Here is a 21902-nt window from a genome sequence, read left to right as displayed (position 1 = left end):
CCAGAAAAGATTTAGATTTTCTAGAGCTATGGTTAGAGAAATTCAAGACTGAAGCGCCACCAACCAAGAGAGACTCAACCACTGTTCCGCCACATGTAGAAAAACTAGTTGATGTGGTATCCAGAGCTCCCAGTGAGGTGTACTGGGCATGTCCAACAGTGTGGCGGCCCGAGGCTGACCCAGAACATGTTAAACGTGCTGGAGAGAGATGTTTCTCAGTTCACCGGAACAGCTGGAAGTGGTTTCAGGGGAGAGGGATGTGTGGGTCTCTTTACATTATTAGTTGCCCCTGCAACCTGTGATCTGGTGAGCAGAAGAAAACACATAGATGGATGGATGGATGGATGGAGTTTTTGCAATGTTTATAGGCTCACGATGATGCAAAGGCAGAAGTGGGTATAGTTGTATGTCAAATACAATTTGAGTTGGTGGTCTAAGGGAAATTTTATAGCAGCTGGCAAAGTGTTCAACAACGGCCCTGACGGGAGTCCTTTTTAGTATATGATGGTTAATGAATTAACATTATACAAAAGAAAATGAAGACATTATTACTCAGAAGCTTGAACGTGATGTTGATCAAATTTAAATTGGAACAATTAGAGGCTTGGGAACTCTATTCTCTGGTCTAAATGTAGTGAAATTAAAAGTTTCTTGTATCAGATGTAAGTGAACATATTTGCACAACAGGTTAACTGAAGATATGTTCTGGTGGATCCCTCTGACCCCATGCCTGTCTTTAGATTATATTCATGAGTGTTTATCACCCCACTTCCTCCAAGAGTTCCCTGCAGGCACGTATGGGCTCAAACCCGGACATAGAAAAAGCCCAGGAGCCTCCTCTAAATATCCTGGGAACGCCGGACATGGTGGACAGCCGAAGACACAGCTGCTCTGGTCTGACAGCGGCGGAGGGTCTCCAGAAGTTATGGGCCTGCTCTCCTGCTCTTTCACACGTGACTGTGTTTGCTTAGGCTCTGACAGGCAACAGAGAGGACAGGAATCATTGAAGGGGCCAGGAGAGATGGATGCCTTTAAATAAAGACGTACCAGGAGTTCACTAGGAGAGGAACATGTGGACGGACTTATTCAAAGCTCAACTAGGAGTCCCTTTTGACATTGTCGGTCAGACTGAAGACCACAGAAACTGCAATAGGGACACCGGACCAGATCATCACCAGCTTGTTGGTTTGTGTGGACAGCATCATCCTACCAACAATGCAAGTCCTACTCTGACGCTCTGAGGTGGAGGATTCATATTTTGTGAGGTTACTGTCATAAAAAATGTTGGCTAACTTATCCTCAAATATGCAATTGTTCCCTTCCTGTGTGTGTATCCAAGGATGTGTGTTGAGAGTGTGTGTGCCTTCCATAACATTATACACTGTATGCAGTTAAGTGTGAGTTAAGCGAAGGACCAAGGATGTGCACGTGTGTGAGTAAATATTTTGTGAATCCACTAGTTATGTCAGTTACTTCCATGTGTATGCATCCATGCACCTGCGTAAAATAACAGGTCATATTATCAAAAAGAATTGGACTAATAATGTCTTCTAAATAGAATACTGAAATTCCCAAAATTAAAACAACAAACTGTGAAGCTTGGCCCAGACTTACAATGGCAAAATCAGAGAATGTGAAATCAAATGTGAAACATATGTGAATATTATACACGTCATAAACACTTTCAAGATCCTCATCAACAAAGATCTCAAAGGCCGTTCAAAGCAAAATCGCTCCTAAATATTAGCTGCAGTACAAGCTGTGCAGTACATCTGTGACCCTCAGTGCACATTCAGGTAGAACCCAAATCTCTACATGGAATGTAACACATTTTAATATTACCTCCTGGCTGACCAAGTCAAGGTTGGGCTCAAGTCATCAAGTCAGTCAAGACTCCCTAGTTCATTGAGTCAGTTCCAAGTACATGTATTTTGGACTCATTTTAGTGAAGAGCTGATCATGCTTCGTGGAGCAAGCTGCTTATATTCCAGGCATTCTGGTGATTTGTAGTTATCCAAGTCTATCTTGGAAGACTTTGTAAAGTCTATTTCTCACTTCCTGGGGCACCAACTCCGTGTTAGACATCATAGTTTACAAAGTCAGAATTCCAGGTTTGTCAGCTAATTTGTGTTGTGGTTTTTCAAGTCTACTTCAGATTTAGAAGTCCACTATTTCAGACTTACAAGTCTCTTGGGATTACTGCAGATGATTCTTCTCTTGTCACTAAAGAAGTCCATTTTGTTCCTGGTAGTGCAACATTTCAGTGTGAGAAGTCCTCGTGTGCCAAGTCCACTTCAGTCACGTTGACTGATTCTGTTTCAACTTTATGTTGCTCAGACGACATACAGTAAAAACAGACATATTCAAGGGCGCAACCGAAATGTCCGCAACCAGGGTGAAAAAGAATACAGGTACCCTGTATCTGAGTCTGTAAAATCGTCATCAGCACCCCACCGGTGATGCGAAACCCCACTAAAGAACCATGTGTTTTAATCTTCAGTGTTACCTACTGTCCCCATGTGACCAGCAGTCACCTACTCTGGTCTGGAATCATCTTAGCAGCTCTTGGGTCACATCACACCTGATCCACACCCTTTTTTCCCTGACTCGCTCCAGACGCCTTCTTCACACTGAGGCCATGGGAACAATGTTGGACGGAATGCTCTGCCAGTTAATGTGGACGACTGGAGACTTGTAATACTGTATGAGGACACTTTTTTCTGTGATTTATGTGTTCATTTACTGGCAAAGTCTAGTCAGTGTGAAGGTGAAGAAAGTACCCACGGTAGGACTCTGGTCAATGACTGACTCACAGCTCACTGTGTGGATCAAAAATCACATGTAAAGTCGGGGGGTTGTGATGAATGACCGGATGGTTCAGTGCACTACAGGTACATGTTGAAATTTTATTCTTTCTATGCCTCCTAACTTCTCCACATGATGTGGATAGGTCGATGGTCAGTAGTGCGGGAGCAATATGACGTTCCACAGGCTGGCAGAATGAGCAGACTCAGTGTCGGGACAAAGGACGAGGCTAGTTGATGAGAATCAGAGTAGCAGACAAATATAGGTTCTTGTCGCTGAAGGAGAAGGTGGGTCCGGGTCTTCAGAACAATTGTAGAAGAGGGACTACAGTAGGGCTGCGACACAAAACTATTTTGATAGTCAATGAGTCAGAAGCAAAAGTGACCTGAACCTCGGCATATGACGTGAACATGTTGACGAACTTTACTTGTCTGATTTGTGGAGTTGTAAGCAGTCATTTCAAAAAGAAAGAAACACATTTTAGGTGTTGTAAATACTTGTTGAATGTTGTTTTGGAACTTGGAATTTAAATCGCTTAAAATGTTGTACCGCACTTTACTACTCACATTATAAGTCGACTAGTCATTGCAGCCCTGAACTACAGATTGGCTTATTATGTCTTATTATTATGTCTTAAACTGAGAAGGACAAACAACGTTTCTACTGGCTTAGCAACAGTCACATCAAGAAAAGAAAAAAAGACGCATAGGCATGTTCATGATCCATTCAGACAAGAATGTCACATTTATTTGAGACATGCCCACAATCTGGGTACAGTTGAGTTGAGCAATTTAGCACAACTTTTGACACAAAATATCACACAAACAAAGCAAATCTGGGGTCTGAAAATTGCTACGCTTCAGCCATCAAATTACAAAACGGCTTTATCGTTTACGCTGCTATAAAAACATAATTGTGGATTTATGAATCCTGAGGTTTTCCAAATCACCTCCCTTAGAATAACTGAAAGCCTCTCCGTAAATTTGTCCCTTTTCCCCAGATCTTTGATTCTGCCGCTGCGGTGAGATAGATGTTTAAAAATGGCAGGCTTCAGAAAGCAACACACTCTCGGAGCGCACACACGCGTGCCCAACCATAATGGATATGGTTTTGATTTTCAAGCTCGATGGCGCTCCAGCCAGAACTAATTGCGGCGGGAAAGCCTGAGAAAACCATGATGGATTTTTCAGACAAGGTTTATTTGAGCTTGTGGTTTCATCACAAATCCTTTTGAGCTTTTATGTCATTCATTGTGGCCCGTTTGACCCACTGGCCTCATTGAAGTGTTTGATGCCATTCAACAATTGACCTTTTAGATCAAATTGTATCAGTTGAGAGAAGGTCGCAGGTTTGATTCCAACTTGAGGTATCTCATGCAGTGGGTCTGGGTCTTTCCTCATTAGAGTTTATAGGTTCTAGTCATATCTGGGTACTTGCGTGGGTTTCCTCCGGGAACTCTGGTTTCGTCCTATGGTCCAGTGTTAATTGATGACTCAATTGTCCGCAGGTGTTCCCGCAGGAAGGAATGTGCAAAAGGAAAATGAATGTAGAGGCTATCTTGTCATCTAGACGAAATTTCTGCTGAGTCCTGCGCTATGACATCATCTGCGTTTTACTGCAGTGACAATGACTGGTGATGATGTGTGGGTTGCTAATGAGTGGGAGAAGTCATGACATTTGTCACACATCCTGGTTAACTCCAGGGAAACAGTTTTATGTCAGCTGTTCAGATCATAGAAAAGGTGGCAGGATGGGGTGGTGTCGTCACAAATGATGCCTATTTGTGTTCAAGAGAATCTCATTTCAAATGAGACATAACAAAAACACATTTTAAATAAATTGTTTCAATTTATGCGAGTTTAACGCACAATGAAATGAAAGATCATTTATTTGTGTAGAGAAGAAAAACGCAAACATGGATTAATCACAGCGTTACTCATTTGAATTGCGCTTTAATTGCTTTATGTTGATCTAAGGCGACACCTGGTGTTCAGTTGCGTGCACAGCAGACAAATCACCTCGCTGGGTTTTCAATTACTAATTTTATAGCACATTTTAGAACAAGCCAGAGTATCATAAATGTATAATAATTGTTATTCATAATTATGAATGAGAAATTAGTTCACTGGCAGTGCAACTGCTATCTGGGGCTCAAGCGGAGACAACTCCAAACTTGGACCAACTCCTTCACTATCACATTCAAACCGTCAGTTCTAGTTGTAGTTAAAGCCTGGTGTTACAGAGAGGGAGTGACGATGTCACGTGGTATCTAGAACAGGGGTGGGAAGACCAGTCTTCAAAGGGCTGCAGTGGACCAACCAACCGATGACGGTTTCCAGACACCTGATTTGGAGAAGCTCTGTGTGCTAGATGGGATGGAATATAAACCTGCGCCCCCTATGCCTATTGAGGACCGATTTGGGCATTCCTGATCTAGAATGTTCAAAAGCTTCAAAGCAGAGAAATTCCTCCCTCGTGTCCACTTAACTCACACAAGGGTGGTAGGGCAAACAACACTATGATAGCAAGCAGCAATGGTTTCATCAATGTATGAGGAAACACATGAGGACTTGATTCATCATTATTAGAGCTGCTGTTTCTGAAGTAGATACACGATTGTGCCATGTAGTGATTCACCAATAAACTCCTTAAAAATGAACTGAAAACTGTGAACTTCCTGTTGGAGAACATGTTACATGGTTTCGCCATTACACTGAAGCAAATGTTGAAATGCTCCAGTAAAGTCTTGCCAAGATGACCATGTCAATTTTGTTTTTATTACCAAACAAGTTACTTTAATCTGGTTCAAATGCTTCTGTGATTGATAATTGTGACCAGTTATATAAAAAAGGGAATATGAATTACAATTCCAAAAAAATAAAGAAGAATATATACGCAATGTCAAGGGAAGAAACCTGACAGTAATGTGTCAGTAGGTGAAAAAAACTTAGTTGAGTTTATCAGACACTTCATCTTCATCTTAACTTAAGGACCATTCGTTCTCATTTGCGTGCAACTGTGGCTTCTAAAATCTCTCAGAGGAAGGGAGTTCTGTCACATGCCTCTTGGACAATTGTGAGGCATCATGGGTTCGTCTCCTCAGAGTCTCTATTCTTTGGAACAGTGTGGTCTTTCACGTGGCTCTTCATATGTCTCCTAAGTAGTTTGGGTCGTGAGAATCTTTTCCCACAAACTGTACACAAGTGCAACTTCTCCTCAGTGTGCAAACGGCTGTGGGACTTCAGTGAGGTATCAGTTTTAAAACGCAGGTGACATACGTCACAGGAAAACGGCTTCTCCTCCATGTGGACCGTCATATGTCTCCTCAGGGAGTAAGGGTCTCTGAAACTGCTGCCACAGATGTTGCAGGGGAATGGCTTCTCAGTATGGACAGTCATGTGTCTCTTCATGGTCCACCGCTCTTTGAAACTGGTGCCACAGATGTCGCAGGAAAATGGCCTCTCGCCCGTGTGACTTCTGAGGTGAATGTGCAACTTTGATCGGCAGCTGAAGGGTTTTTGACAAACACCACATCGGCAGGACTTTTTCATTTTACTAGTATTCTTCCCATCAGAAGGCAAAGGAGGAGAGAGTCGCTCATTGTCCTCCTCAACGCCCTTGACCGACGAACATGGATTCTCCTCAACAGGGGTTTGATATGAGATTGATGCCAGAACTGCATCTTCATTGATATAAAAGTCATTTTCCTGCTTCACTTGCAGCTGCTCTTCTTTCAATTTCATCTTCTCACTTTGTAGCTCCACCTGATGCTCCTGGTCCTCGGAGTCCAGACTGCAGTCTACTTCATAAGTGCACTGCTCCGCATCACACGTGAACGGCACATTGTGCTCTTGGAACTCTGAAGGTAAACAGAACATACCCCTCATTAGCCTGTTTTGATCATGTTTAGTTTGCAGAGAGTCTAGCCAAAATGCCAGGAAGTTTGGACACATTGAGATGGTAGACACTGTTGGGCCAAGGATGTTAGATTAGGGATTAATAAAGTTTTCTGATTCTGATTATCAGTCTCACAGTGGGGGAAATTCAACATGCAAAAACAGCCAATGACAACAAAGACACTGACACACACTAAGATTGCGCGACAAACATTAAAGATGTGCACAAAGCATCAGCATATAAATAGATGAATAACAAATAAACCAATGATCGACAATGAACGAATGGACAGTCAGTCCCATCAGGTTTTACTGAAGCCGGGAGGTTCATGGATATTTTGAATGATGGACAGTCGTGACCACACCGGATGATGCGGACTTCCTGGGGAAATAATCCTCAACCAACTTTAATTCAAGTTTAACCCATTCCTCTCTTGGTGTAAAATGAAATACAGACATGACGTGTTAACATCTGAGTCACAGCTACTGAAGCACTCCTGACCATATCTCGATTACTTTCGCGCATCATTGTGTATTTGTCATGGTTTGACTAAGTCGACAATGATCGGAGATAAATAAAACCAATACTCAACATACACAAAACCAGTTTTGTCACTGATGACATGACACACATCTCACCTTCTCGTTCCAACTTGATCAGAGGTCTGACAGAAAACAGTCGACGCTGGCGCTCGAGCTCTTCCTCATACTCCGCGAACGTTTTCTCCAAAATCCCGAATATCTCTTCTGCAACGGTGGCTAGTCGCTGGCTTACGAAGTCTTTTATACTTTGAACCCGAGACATTTTTCACAAACTCCGCACCGCAACGTGTTTCTGATACGGACAGCTCAGCTTCTGGTGGGCGGTTTTGTTCTTCTTTCATCTATTGTTGCTTTTGCTAGCAACGAGTAGGCACATTGTCACCCCCTGTTGGCCAGGAGTGCTACCCACGATGAGCGTCAGGGGTCCATTTGAGAAAGGTGAGTTGAGTGAAAAGTCTGGGTTGGTTTTCCCGGAACTGAACAGAAACCCTGGGTCTCATGAACCTCTGTTGTCAGTTACCGGTTACTGTGCTCGTGAGCAGGTTTGCCGTTTTGCTTGTCAATGCACAAGTACTCAACACGCAGAAATCCCCGTCTGGAGAGGATGAGCACCTGACTGGATGTTAAAGAGGGTCTTCACGGCGCGTCATCAAACCCGGAAGCCGCCATGTTGGAGATACTCACTGCTCGACACAGAACGGTACTGAAGGCCGTTGTGCAGCATTTCCTGGAAAAAAATGGGGAACTGCTGTTGTGTTTTGGGCTGTACGAACCGTCGCAATGTGAAAAACATTTGGAATTTTGTCGACTTCTAAAAGTTATTACAAATCAAGGAGAACAATGCCAGAAGCTGTCGGAAGGAAGGAGACGCTTGTGGTTAGCGAAGCTGAACCAGGACCTTCATGGCAAAACTGGATAACATCAGAATATTTTGCTCATTAAAAAAAGAAAAAGTGTAGCATAATGCACGTGCATTATATTGCTGCGGAAGAAAATTCACAGCTTCCAGAACGTTCCCTTAGAAAGCTATCACACACACAAACACACAAAATACTAATGCACAAACTAAAATAGCGCACAAACTCAAAATGAAATGTCAAAATATTTAAATACGTCACATTCTCACATAAGGTGCAAATTTTGTTGATGACTCAGTGTAACAGTTCCCTGACCCATCTGCACACCATCCGGGTCGTCGTTCACCCACAGTGACGGAGCCAACGGGTCTGCACCACCAATAAAGCTCAACTTTTCCAAGTGTGGTGCATTTTCGTGTTCATTAAGTCCCTCTCTGTATATCCTGTCACTCCCAACTCATTTCGACCAGCCTTTCTGTTTTTGTTGTTGTTTTTTGCGCACTCCATTCACAGTCTATGGGGGTGTTCGCAAAGAGTATCACCAACATGGCGGCTTCCGGGTTGGATGACGTGCAGTGAAAACCCTCTATATCACTCCCTAATAAAACCCTGCGCCTGAAGGATCACTATAACTTCCAGAAAACTTTGTTTTAAATACTCGGGCCTTCCCTGTATCACGCGGCAAGCAGAGGGCGGGACAAAGAAGAACTTCGAATACATTTAAAGTGGAAGTTATATGTGGCATTTTAGTGGAAACAGTCACATTTCAGATTGTTGCTGGTCTGCTGTACTAAAACCACTACACGCCTGTCTATAGTGTTCAACTCTCATTCATCACAGTTGCTTAGATAAATGAGTACAATGAGTGGGTGAAACTACCTCGCCGGCGCTCCCCACCCTATTGAATAAATTAAACGTGCTTTTTTTGAGCGACTGCGTAAGTGTAGTGTCATTTTGCGCTACGTCACCAATCCCGATCCAAGTCTATTCAAAGCTGCGGTATTGCAATTCAGGCTGTAATACTCAGTTGAGCATCAAGTCATGGGACTTGGCGGGAGAATAGTGGCACAGCCCAGTGATTCAAGAGCTTGCCGGTTCCCGTCTCTTGTGCATTTTTTTTTTAATTAATGAATTTTACCATTATCGTTGTTGAAATCTCAAACTAAATGACTAGGCCATTTACTGTGTTTTTAACAACCAAACAATACTCCCAAAGATCCCAATAGAACACAAGAATTTCACTCAATACCGGTTAGTTAACGGCGTGAACAGCCTGAATCCTGGTCCTCCTCCCTCTGGTGCTGGGCCAACATTGGACCCATCACCTGCAGTATCTTGGGTGAAAAAAAAATCCCAAATTCACTGTTGCCTCCTTTTCATTTTTTGTTCATTGTCTCAGCAAAGCAAACCATGCAAATAACAATAATGACCCAGCTCTGACCCCGTCGTCGTGCCAGGGAGGATGGGCTGACAGCTATGGAGGAGCGATGCTAGTGTTGGGAAATATTCTGATTTTCATTTGTAGTTAATTTTCCAGTCCTACCGTCACTGTTGGAGCGTGACAGTAGTGTGTTGCACTAGTGTAAGGTGGCGCCCGACCTCCTGGTGAGATTTTATTTATTTTTTCGTGGCTCATGCCGCCCCCTGGATAACTCTTTCCCGGTTCTCCCGTACCTAAAATGTTCTCGTCTATCAACGCTGTTCGATGAGGACAAACCGAACAAGCACTTATATGTGTTGCCATGGCGAATCCTGTAATGTGCGCACCATTGAAGAGGGCTTTTGTCCTCAAAGAAAAGGTGTTTGCGAAGCAACTTGATTTAACGAAGCGTTAAAACCATTCAGAAACCGAAAACTCAGTAGTTCAGAGTTGGAACACCCGCGGGTCTACTTTTTTTTACCAGCTGTGCTGAACCGGCTTCTTGAAGTGGATCCCTGGAAATGAATAATCATCTTAAAAGCACATGATTCTCCCACTTTTGACAGCACACATTATGAGCAGTTGCATTTAAAGTATTATTTAATGTTGGCCAAAACCATTTAAATAATGCACTAACAGTGGAAACCTAACATACCAATAAGAAAGAAATACTTGAAAACACCATCACGGTGATGATGCTTACTACAGGAAGTCGTATTAACAAAATGTGTTCCAAGACCTATACTTTACAGTTTGAAGTGGTTGATTGAAAATGACTTAAATAAAAATAAATATCAAATATATTTAAATGTTAAATATTATATATAAATGTAAAAAAAAACAAGACCAAATATGTCATTTTTAATACTTTTATTTTGGACTGTGGTTAGTGAGCGACAAAAAGACAACATAGTTGAATACAAACTGTTTTCATGAGTCCAAGATGTGGCGTTGATTTCAATGAATCCAGCACAGTAGTCAGTAGTCAGTCAGTTCAACATCTATGTAGTTGTTCAACAACATCAGCTGTAGTTTTAAGTATTTCCACAAATATGACTATTCTTTTCTGAATACATGTGCGTTTATGTATACTTACTAGTCCAAGCTATCCTCCTGAACCCCTGGAGACAGTGGCACATGTGAGTATAAGGTAAGAGGCTTCATTTTGAATGTTTCATATTGAATTTTACTAAGCTTGTCCAAGTCAGGTGACAACTACTATATCAAAAACCTCTTCTGGTGTATCCGGTTTCTCCTCCAGTGAACCTCCATAAGAAAAGGGAGACTGTCGAACGTGCTCCACTGGTGCGCCCCCACACTTGTGTGACTTCATGTGGCTTTTTAAATTCCCTCTGTGTCTGAAGAGCTTCCCACAGTCCTCACAGGAATAGGGCTTCTCATCTGTGTGGATCAGCATGTGCCGCTTGATCGTCGACAGCTCTGCAAATGCTTTGCCGCAGATGCCGCAAGGGTATGGTCGCTCCCGTGTATGGGTCCTCATGTGTCTCGTCAGTACTTTGATCAGACCAAATTGTTTCCCACACACGTCACACTTGTGAGGCTTCTCACCAGTGTGCGTCCGAAGGTGGATTTTCAAGGTGCTGTTATCTCTGAAGGTCCCACCGCAAATCTCGCAAGAAACTGGCCTGGCGTTGGTGTGGGTACTGACATGGCGATTCAAAGATGTGATGTCACGGAAACCCAGCCCACAGACGTCACATGGGTACGGCTTCTCACCTGTATGGATCCGGGTGTGGATGAGAAGTCCGTAAGCGCTCAAAAAGTCCTTCCCACAGGTTTGGCAGTGGAAGGGCTTCTCTCCGGTGTGAGACATCATGTGGGTCTTTAGCGAGTACTTGCTTCGGAACCAACTCCCACACTCGTTACAAGTGTACGGCCTCTCCTTCAAGTGGGCCATCATGTGTCTCTTCAGGGTGGAACGCACGCTAAATGTTTTGTCACACTGGCTACAGGGATGGATTTCCTTGCTTGTGTGGCGCCTCATGTGTCTCGATAGCGCAGTCAAGTCTTTGAATCTTCTCCCACACGTGTTGCAAAGGTGCGACTTCTGACCCATGTGTGCACTTGCGTGTAATTTTAAAGCCAGGTCAGTTTTAAAAGACCGGTCACAAATTTTGCAAGAAAACAGGTTCTCCTCTGCATCTCCAGTAGGAGATCCAAGAGGGAGCAGCTCTTCATCTTCATCATCATTACCTTCTTCTGAAGCACTCTTTTCTAACTGCTGATGATGATTCTCCACCACCGGGGCTTGGTCTGATCTTGATGGCAGAATTGGCTCAACATTACTGTAGAAGTCCATTTCCTGCTTCACTGCTAGATGTTCTTCCGTCAGTATGATTTTATTGATCTGCGGATCCACCTGGCAATCATCGCCCTCGAAATTAGAGTTGCTCTTCCGCTGATTTCGGTCACTGGCACGTTCCTCATCCTTGTGGGGCAGTGCTTTGAAGTCTGGAGGAAACACAAACCGGCAGTTAGTTTCTCAGAAATAAGTATATCCCTCTGGAGAGGAGAGGCTGCAGTGCCAACGATGGTGGAGCTGGAGATACCATGACAAAAGCGAAAAGCCTGGCATGAACGTAGTTACTTTTTTTTTTTTTCATTTCAACATAGTGCATCCGTAAGAAATGATAAGCCTAAGTACATGTTTTTACTTGACCAAATGAATCAAACAATGGCGTCACCATTCAACTTCGCTCACCGATGCGCTCCAGCTTTACACGAGGGCTGCGAATGACTCCCAGAAGCCTGCGCTGTCGATCGATCTCTTCTTCGTACTCGACGAACGCTTTTTCCAATACACCGAATATTTCTTCAGCGACAGCGGTGAGCCGCTGATTTATAAACTGCCTTAAATCCAGCACTCCAGACATTGTTTTGGAACTGTGCATGTCCAACAGCTAAACCCTGGTGTAACAACATTTAGCTTCCGACGGGAAACAGTGACGTGTAGCTTCTACTGTTTAATGGCAGACGGCAAACAGCTGAAGGAGTGCATTACTGCCACCAGTGGAGACTGTTGGGAACGTGTAAATTCAAGTTTCGACACCATTCATTTTCATCATAAAGCATGTCTAGTTAAATCGAAAACGTTCAAAAAGTATGAAGTTAAATTGTGTGCAACTTTCTTCTTTGATTATGCCCCATCAGTGGTGACCACTGCACGTCCTCCACCTCAACCGATGGTGTTGGTTCCCATTCACACCTGTCCTCTTTGTATCCTTGTTCACCACATCAATGAATCTCACTGGTCGTCTCTCTTGTCTTCCACCTCCAACATTCTTGGTCCTACCTCTCCTCTCCACATAGCCAACTTTTGTCTTGTGGATTTCCCCAAAACAGGTTCTTTTGCTGTGCAAGAGTTGAGTCAAAAATGAGGCAAAGTAGCAGTTAAATAACTTGTAGAAAGTGTTGCAGACAGAACACTGGGTGCACTGCTCAAAAATGTGACTATGTGAAGCACACACCAAGCACAGTGGACCAGGTTTATAGACTGTTGCTTCTGTACAGACATCTTCCACAGCATATCAGGGGCCTTGGTTGTCTCACCTGGTGACCTCATCAGACCCATCACAAGATGAGACAGATATCCTTTCCCTACTTCATCATTAGCAAGTTCAGCATCTACTGGTTTGCATTCAATGGAAAATCATATCAGCGAATAACATATGATAAATAATCTGCACTCTAATTATGATTTTATCATAATTACCTAATAGTTACATTCTTCGTGTATTGTGCAGAGTGGAAAGTGGTTAGCTTAATAAGAAGACTCCACATGTGAGGTAAGCCCTGGAACCATTATTGAGCTGAATGGTACGCAGGTCACTATATTCATGAGTGGTGTGAGTGAACTGTATGTGCTATGTGAGTGTATTTACCCAAGTCATCAACAATAAGTCATTGGCACGCTTTAAAATGTATATGCAAAGTCACTGGCGATGAGTGACTAAACAAAATATATTTCCCTTTAACCTCCTTTTCTTACCTATCTCCTCCAGGACGTACAGTGCCCCCCCCCCCATCCGCAGGTGGGCCGGACAGAGATGTTTCCCCTTCATCCTGATTCGACTCCAGACCACATATAACCACCATCTCATATGGCCGGGGTGCACCAAAAGCTCTCTTATTCAGACCCACTGCGATTTTCCACATCCACAGAATCCAAATATTGAAAGGATTATGAGGCTGGTGATGGCGATCTGAGTGACTGCACCCTTTCATTGTTCAAAAGATCTCTCAGCGTGACTGGATTGGTTACTCTTGTGCATTGATTTTCATTTAACTGACTTGGCTCGCGGTCCCTTCATTGCTTTAGCTATCTTTCAACAACAGGCGCTGTATTGTTTGGAATAAAGAGTCAGCAAACGTGGAGCAAACGCCGGCATATGCAGTTGATGCATCTACGTACATTCTGTTTTGATATGGTGTTATGGAGGTTGCAGCAAGATGTTAACGTACACACTCTGCCAACAGCCGGCTGAAGTTAGTAACTCTCTGCAGCTAGTACAGTAATGCACAAAGTTCAGTCCAGGTAGTCCAATTGCATCAATATTGGTTGGGTCATACTCACCAGGAAGATGAAATGGCTTGTCCTGACTGAAGTCAAAGGCACAGTGTTTTTGTCTTTTCAGTTGTAATGACATGGAGGGGGTTAACAGTGATAGTCTAATTCCACCTTCATTTCAAATCGTCTCAAGTTTTTGTCTTGAGTTTTGGGTACAGGTTTTTTTTTTACACTAGGTTTTCCCTAGTTTGGGCTAGTGTTGCTGATGGGGCTAAGTAGGTGTGCACTGAACTCTATGTACCCAGTTGGACTCTCTGTCCCTTTTTGAACTGTAAATGTGTGAGTTTGTGTTCTTGTTACTTGCCAAGGCCTGGTGTATCTGGGTTTGTACCATTGGAATTTCTTTCTTTTGATAAGCACCCACTCTCCGTACTCACCTCTGGTGGATTATGCTCCACCTTTTATCAATCCGCTGTGGAACCTATAATGAGGAAACCACACCTCGAAGGTGACGGAATTACAGGCCATTGTCTGTGCCTGTAAAGTCAGTGTCAGAACCATCTTCAAGATATGGTTCAATAAAACCCCTCTTTTGCCTTCATGTCAACCATTGATAAGGTGTCAGGCCACTCATGGCAGTGGGCGTGTTTCTGTAAATTTGACAACCATCACATTGCTACACCAAAGTTATAGTGAGCTAGTAGACTGATACTGAAACATCACATGGTCCTCTTTTACATTATCTTTTAGACTAGCACACTGAAGCTTCATCAGAGCTAACAGCTAACTGTTTTAGGTACTACAATTGATGATATATTGACACCAACAACACCAATGTGCTTATCAAGAAGTCACAAGCAGACCACTAGCTAAGTTCCAGGTTGATAGAAAAATGTGAAGAAAAAAAACCCATTGAGAACATTATTCTATTATTATTAAGTATGTGAAAATAATGTCTTGGACCTATGGTGACTGTCATCACCAATTATGAGAACAAACACAGTTGGTCAGTTCAGCGATGGCATCCATACAACAAGTGCGTTGTGGATGTGAATGGAAATTTTTTTTATTCACACTATAACATTGAAGCATACTTACATCAGTTATTGGAAAAATGTGACCATAAAATCATAAGAATGCTAATAAAATATGAAGTCTGTCCTCATCAATGGCCTATGCTACTTAAATAATTATTCAAATAAATTACTTGTTAATGTAGTGCAGTGGCAAAAACTATCACTTGGGGTCCATTCTATGCCCCACAAAATGCTTACCATAACCTTTGTAAAATATACATAATACTATTTAAGATATAAGAAGTTTGCTGTGCACTGATAAACGTGTCAGCAAAGCATGCTTGCACAAATATTGCACCGGTTAGGCACTATTCAATCTGAAATGTGGAAAGATAAAATGTTGATTTCTTCTCCTCCACCATCTGTTGGCTACTGTTCTTCATGTGCTCATGTAGTGGCTGCAGTTACAGCACTACAAATGCATAACTCCTACAGCCTGAAATCTCTGCGTTCTATTGGACTCCGCAGATTAAAAAAAACACAATCCAATTTTTCCTTTTTTTCTTCCAGCTGAAAATGATCTCTAAAATTAAACTCATGCCCTCACTTGCCAACTTAACGCACACGCGTTCATATTCTCCAGCCTGGAGTACTGTAGCTCTCCCCCCACCGACATCAACAAGAAATCTCTCTCATGCCTCCAGATGGTTCAGAACTCACCAAACTCTTACTGGCTCTAACAGTCAACAACACACCACTCCAGTGTTCGCCACTCTGCACTGGCTCCTTGTCTATGTTAGAATCAATTTTATTGGTAACTTTTAAAGCCCGTCTTGGGTTGACCCCCCCTAGAACCAGTCAGGACCCTCAGATGGGATGATGACCCTCAAATGTCCCTATGTTTAGACCTTAACAAAGAGGTGACAGAGCTTTTTATGCCAGGACTCCTCCACACTGGAACAGTCTGCAACAGGAGATCCGAAACACAATGTGCACCACCACCTTTAAATCTCTGCGGCACTCACTTTATACATTGCATGTATGTATGTTTTTCTCAATTCCAACTCACTGAGGTTCTTTCGTGGTCAAAGCAGGTGCAAATACTCGTACTTTGTGAACAGCATTCTAAAAGGCGCTAAAATAAAGCTTTATTATTAATATTCTACTATTATTAAAATTATTACTATTATACAGTATGACCAAGTTGTGTGGGGTGCCATCTATTGTATTATTATCCATGAGAGATATTTCATAACACAATTAAGGTACCATGTGTTGGTGCAAGTGTGTCTTTTATTTCATTTGTCATGTGACCGTGTTCTTGGTTCAGCATGTGCTGGCAGATTTACCATTGTTGTGCGAGTGAGTTCACGTGTGCACGAGAGGTGTGATTCTTTGAGTGTGCGTTCTATGACTTTCATCAGTTCACACAAAAGGTGCCACATGACCATGGAAGCTTTCACATAATTGAAAGAGCGCTAAGAAATGCATATGGAGGCATCTGAAACATGTCTTGCCACAGCCCTGCAGATACAGTATATCAACACTCGGATTGTGTATATTTAAAAACAACTATTATGACACTGAGATGAAGGAATGTGATTTAATAGACAGTTGTGACAGTTGATCAATCATCATCAGGCTTTTCTGTGTATGAAAAATGACTGAGGCAGATTGGGGTTCACATTGCTTTATAAAATAACTTCATCCAGTCAGAATCTCTGGGTGGCCTCAGAGTCTACTTGTGTCCCGCTAGTGTTCTGCTCCTGGCGGTGGATCCTCATGTGCTTGTTAAAACCCATGTGCCCATGGAACCACTTCCCACAGTCGATGCACCACAATGACTTGTTACCCGAGTGGCTTTTCATGTGTCTGGTCCAGCTGAACCTATGTGTGAAGCTCTTCCCACAGACTTTGCACAGGTACGGTTTCTCGCCGGTGTGAATCAGCATATGCTCCTCCACGTGTCTGCGAATCTTAAAATATTTTCCACATATCGCACATGGGAACGGCCTCTCATCTGTGTGGATCCTCATGTGTCTTATGAGCTGTGAGTTATATTTGCAGACCAGCTCACAAAATGGGCACTTTAGATGCACTTTTGTTTTACAAGTCTTGTATTTGCGTTTGGGTCGGGAGGAAGGTCTGTTGGTAGGATCAATGTTTGAGCCAGAGTCTGCACATGCAGCAGTGCTGTGCAGGTTTGTCTGGCTCCCACCCATGGGTTTTGGTGATAAACAACTCAGGTTAGAAGTGGCAGCATCTTCATTCTCTTCAATTGAACACAAGTAAGAAGCAGCATCTTCACTGTTGTAACGTTCCTCAAAAAAAGACCTAGCGTCAATTTCCTTCTTCAGTCCTTCCCGCTCGTTCACCTCCTCTTTGACTGGAATGTTGTTCTGATCCTCACAAACCAGATTGGTGTCCTGTTCTTGTGCGTCTGGACGGAGATGAGAGAGAATGGAGTTACTAGACAATAGCATTGATACAAGATGCCGCGATCTCTGGCGACCTGAATCGGAAAGTCAGCTGCTTCCGCTGAGTGCTCTTCCTGTCTCTCGGAGCATCCCTCATTTTTACAGTGTAAAGAGCGTCATGCTGGCAAAAATATTGGGCCACGTCACATCAAACCAATGACATCACAGGCTGTTTTATTTACCTTTAAAGCGCTAAAATTGAGCTGTTTTCGACGGCCTGACCGCAGCTCTGCCAACAGAGACGATCACTTCTAGTGATCCTCATGCATTTTCTGTGGTGCAGACAGCACCAGTGCACCTGCGGCTCATGGACCGGTGCGGCTTATGTACGAAAAAGATCTATTTTCTTTCTTAAATTCCGTGGATGCGGCTAATATTCCGGTGCACTCTACTTCATAGTCTGGAAAATAGTGTGTGTGTGTGTGTGTGTGTGTGTTTGTGTGTGTGTGTAAAATTTAAGATTCACATGGAAATCGCATTCAGGATTTCCGCCACGATTTTTGGAAACGGAGGGCCCCACCCCCACAAAAAAAAGAGAAAAGAAACAATGAATGAGAGGGGAAAGTTTTGGTACCTACTGAAGTCGTGAAAATAAAAATGCTAGTTTTTCATCACAAGTAATTCTCTCTCCAATCCGCAGCCGTTCTCATACAGTCCGACTCTTCGTATGCCTGGCAGAATTCGCAACTCGAGTTTGGCTAACAACAGACGTCAGTCATTGTGATGATTATTTACTGTATTCATACATGAAAAACACACCGAAAACCATCATGTTTTATCTATGAAAAGAGATATTTTTTCTGAAACCATGGCGGTCCGCCACGTTCGTTTATATGTAGTGGAAACCTTGGCATTCATTTCTTAAACTATAGCTAGCTTATATAATTGTACAGTTAAAAAGTAGAAAAAGAAATAAACACACCGTTCTGTTGTGAGGGAGATCGAGGCTTCTCAACATTTGCGCTGTACAGGAGCAGCTGGTCACTGGAGCATTCTGTTGATAAATATCTTGTAGATGCAGCGTCAGCATCTTCTGCCCGACTCTGGGCTTCATCGTGCACTCCAACTTCATTGTGGTAACATCCCTCAAACATCATCTGACGCTTGTCCTCTTCCTCTGACAGTTCCATTTTGACCAGAACAGTGTTCTGACTACCATGGTTGTGACAGCTGATGCTATCAGGTGCATCTGGACAGACAACACAAAAAGAGAATGAGATTCATGAATCATCAGTCAACATTCCTTGGATTTCAGGGGTGGTCTTTACGATATCCCTCATTTATTTTGTTTGTTTTTCACGAAGTCAAGAAATGTTTGTCCATGTCCATGAGAGTGACTCGCTTGAGAATGAGGTACACACACACACACACACACACACACACACACACACACACACACACACACACACACACACACACACACACACACACACACACACACACACACACACACACACACACAATAACGAAGTAGTGCTCTGCAACGACTGGACTCGCGGGTCCAGGTTAGTAAAAGTAAGAATTTGGATTTCAACAGTACATGACGCACTTACCTACCCGCTGCCGGTTAACAGCATCCAACAGCTGGCGCTGACGACTGATCTCCTCCTGGTACTCCACAATGATCTTTTCAAAAGCTGCAAATATCTCCTCCGCCGCAGAAGTTAGTCTCTGCTTCACAAAATGTCGTAAAATGGTAATCGATGACATATTTAACGTAGTTTCACCACAAATGTCCATAAAATGACTGACTGATATGAAATCGTTATTTTAAATGGGTATCTTCGGTTAGTGGCGGTATGATAAGCTATGCTCTTCTGACGTCGGTTTACGTCTCCGACTCTCTTCTTTAATGTTACTGACTGGTGGCAAAAAGCGCCACCTAGAGCACAGGGGTGTAAACAAATCACGGCTGTGACTATAGAATAGGACTTTATGTTGAAGGAGCAACAGAATATGAACTGTATTACTCAGACCATAGTTATGACAATAGTGTAAAATTCTTTCCATCTATCATCATCTATCCAGCATTTCTGGGAGATGACAAGGTGTTGTGAGGTCACCTGTAACCATCCTCTCTCGAGCGTGTCCTGGGTCCACAACAGGGTACCCTCCTGGTTGATAAGACACCCTGCAACACCTCGCTTTCCTGATGCAGAGTAGGAGTGTTTTCACTTCATGTGTTGAGCTTTGCCTTTTTGCTCAACAAGACAGTGCATTTATCTGGTGTCCGTCCATCTCTCGTTCCATCCTTCCCTCACTCTGGAACGACACATAAGATAAAATGCCTCCACCAACCTGGACAGAACAGTCCAAACGGTATTCTGACAGGGAACCATGGCCTCACACTGAAAGCCAGCTGATTCATCTTCCATGCCAGTGCACAGACAGCCGTTGCTATGGATCTTAAATTTGTTTTTTAAAGTTACTGTATGAATGAATTAAGACAGTAGATGTTGTTACTTTTATTTAACATCCTTACACAAAGATTCCAGTCACTACAATTCCTGGGTTAATATATTGTTATTATATATTTTATAAAAAACATGCACCATGTTAAAGAAACTATTGCACACCTATTCTACATGCAAACAATGGTACTCTGGACAAGTAATAATCTGCAGGTATCAGGTCCAAATATGTGAAAGAGATTACTCTGTTGCCACAGATTCTCCTTTATCTGAGTCAACAGCAATCACCAGCTCTTCCTTGTGGATCCTCATATGGTTGTTCAAGCCTTTCCGTGATTTGAAATCCTTCCCACATGTTGGACAAGGTAAACAGTTCTCCAGATGGGTTCCTTTGTGTCTGGTCCAACTTGACTTCTGCGTGAACTTCTTGCCACAGATGCCGCAGACGTACGGCTTCTCTCCTGTGTGGATTCTCTCGTGCTCAATTAAGTTCCTCTGCGACACAAAGCGAGCCCCACATGTCTCACAGGAGTACGGGTTATTGTCCAGGTGAAGGCTTTTGTGTTTTACCATGGTCGACACGTGGCTGAATGTTTTGCCGCAGATGTTGCACAGATACGGCCTCTCGCCAGTATGAGTCCTCATGTGCTCTTTCAGGTTTCGACTGCACGAGAACAAGTGCCCACAAGTCACACAGGTGAAGGGCTTCTCACCTGTATGAGTCGTCAGGTGATTTTTCAAGTTGCTGCAGAATGCAAACCCTTTCCCACAAGTTGAACACTTAAATGGCCTCTCGCCTGTGTGGATCCTCATGTGACTCTTCAGTTGAGAAACAAACGGATACATTTTCCCACAAAAGGGGCATTTCAGAGGGTCTTTACTTTTGCTGGCCTTGTGTAACAGAATTGTACTGGACATACTGGGACCATCCATATTAGATTCAGGGGCCTCTGGGTGCACAGTATAATGCGAGGATGGGGTCATGAACTCGTCAACATTCTGTTCTACATTTTCTGTTTCATCAGGACTCAAATGAAGAGTTGACTCGTCCTCTTCGTAACTTTCTTCACCCACAGTCGTCACCAGAATGCAGTCCATCTCCTGCTTTATCTCCACTTCATCCAGACACATTTCCTTTTTGATCTGTGGCTCCATCTGTTCCTCACGATCCAAGTGGGTGATCTTCTCTTGTTGCTCTGGAAGAATAAAATAATATGGCTTATTAACCGACATATTTTAATACACAGGGCAAGTGACTATGGTACACAACAATAAGTGAAGACAGCTACAAATTCAGATATATCACATACTAATAACAGCCATCTAATCTAATCTAATCAAGTTTTTAATGGATACTCTGGAAAGGTTGACAGTCCAGAAGAGATTGACAACCTATCTAGCCCCACTGGCGATCTCTTTACACTGACGCACACAATTTACACTGTTTAGCAGAGCATGGTCAAACAGACGTGTACTCTTAATATGAAGTAAACACCCACCTATCTGCAGCGTGTTATTAGAGGGTTTCCGAGCAGCCTCCAACAATCTGCGCTGGTGATCAATCTCATCTTGGTACTCGCAGATCGTTTTTTCAAACACTGTGAGTATTTCTTCCACAGCAGAATTTAATTTCTGGTTCACAAACTTTCGCAAAAACACAATGGAAGGCATTATGAGATGGTGCTAGCGGGTTAACGGCGAGTTCGTGCGGGAACAGTCCTTTATTCGTCCGCCTTGTGAATAATCGATAGCATTAATGTTGTTGTTAAACGACTTGCCAACGAGTTTGGATAATCGGTTGTTCCCGAAATGTCTCAAATTAAAAAACGCAATTGCTTCGATTCTTCTCCCCCTTTGTTGCGACAGTTTCTTCTTCCACGAAGCGATTGGGGGTCAAAACGAGTTGTAGATCGCAACACTGCCACCCATGGCCAAAGGTGGTGTTTTTA

The 21902-nt window shown here is 43.0% G+C and overlaps 3 protein-coding genes across 3 annotated transcripts; all 3 read right to left on the bottom strand.

Annotated features, from left to right (window-relative positions):
* Positions 1–3566: 3566 nt before the first annotated feature.
* LOC128762690 (zinc finger and SCAN domain-containing protein 12-like) lies at positions 3567–7624 on the bottom strand. The gene is made up of 2 exons (XM_053871117.1): positions 7341–7624; positions 3567–6664 (listed from the first exon to the last, which is right to left on the bottom strand). The coding sequence occupies exons 1-2, from the start codon at positions 7504–7506 to the stop codon at positions 5889–5891; spliced, it is 942 nt and encodes a 313-aa protein (XP_053727092.1). The 5' UTR covers positions 7507–7624; the 3' UTR covers positions 3567–5888.
* Positions 7625–10407: 2783 nt separating this feature from the next.
* On the bottom strand, positions 10408–19375 carry LOC128762301 (zinc finger protein 665-like). The gene is made up of 5 exons (XM_053870466.1): positions 19096–19375; positions 18465–18731; positions 16796–17505; positions 12244–12442; positions 10408–11993 (listed from the first exon to the last, which is right to left on the bottom strand). Exons 1-5 carry the CDS (start codon positions 19280–19282, stop codon positions 10726–10728), a joined length of 2631 nt encoding a protein of 876 aa, XP_053726441.1. The 5' UTR covers positions 19283–19375; the 3' UTR covers positions 10408–10725.
* A 646-nt stretch (positions 19376–20021) lies between these two features.
* Positions 20022–21836, bottom strand: LOC128763097 (gastrula zinc finger protein XlCGF8.2DB-like). Its single transcript, XM_053871889.1, has 2 exons — positions 21453–21836; positions 20022–21149 (listed from the first exon to the last, which is right to left on the bottom strand). The coding sequence occupies exons 1-2, from the start codon at positions 21622–21624 to the stop codon at positions 20194–20196; spliced, it is 1128 nt and encodes a 375-aa protein (XP_053727864.1). The 5' UTR covers positions 21625–21836; the 3' UTR covers positions 20022–20193.
* Positions 21837–21902: the final 66 nt, after the last annotated feature.

Source organism: Synchiropus splendidus, chromosome 7, assembly GCF_027744825.2.
Source record: "Synchiropus splendidus isolate RoL2022-P1 chromosome 7, RoL_Sspl_1.0, whole genome shotgun sequence".
NCBI lineage: Eukaryota > Metazoa > Chordata > Actinopteri > Syngnathiformes > Callionymidae > Synchiropus > Synchiropus splendidus.
This window is presented reverse-complemented; position numbering and strand designations above follow the sequence as displayed.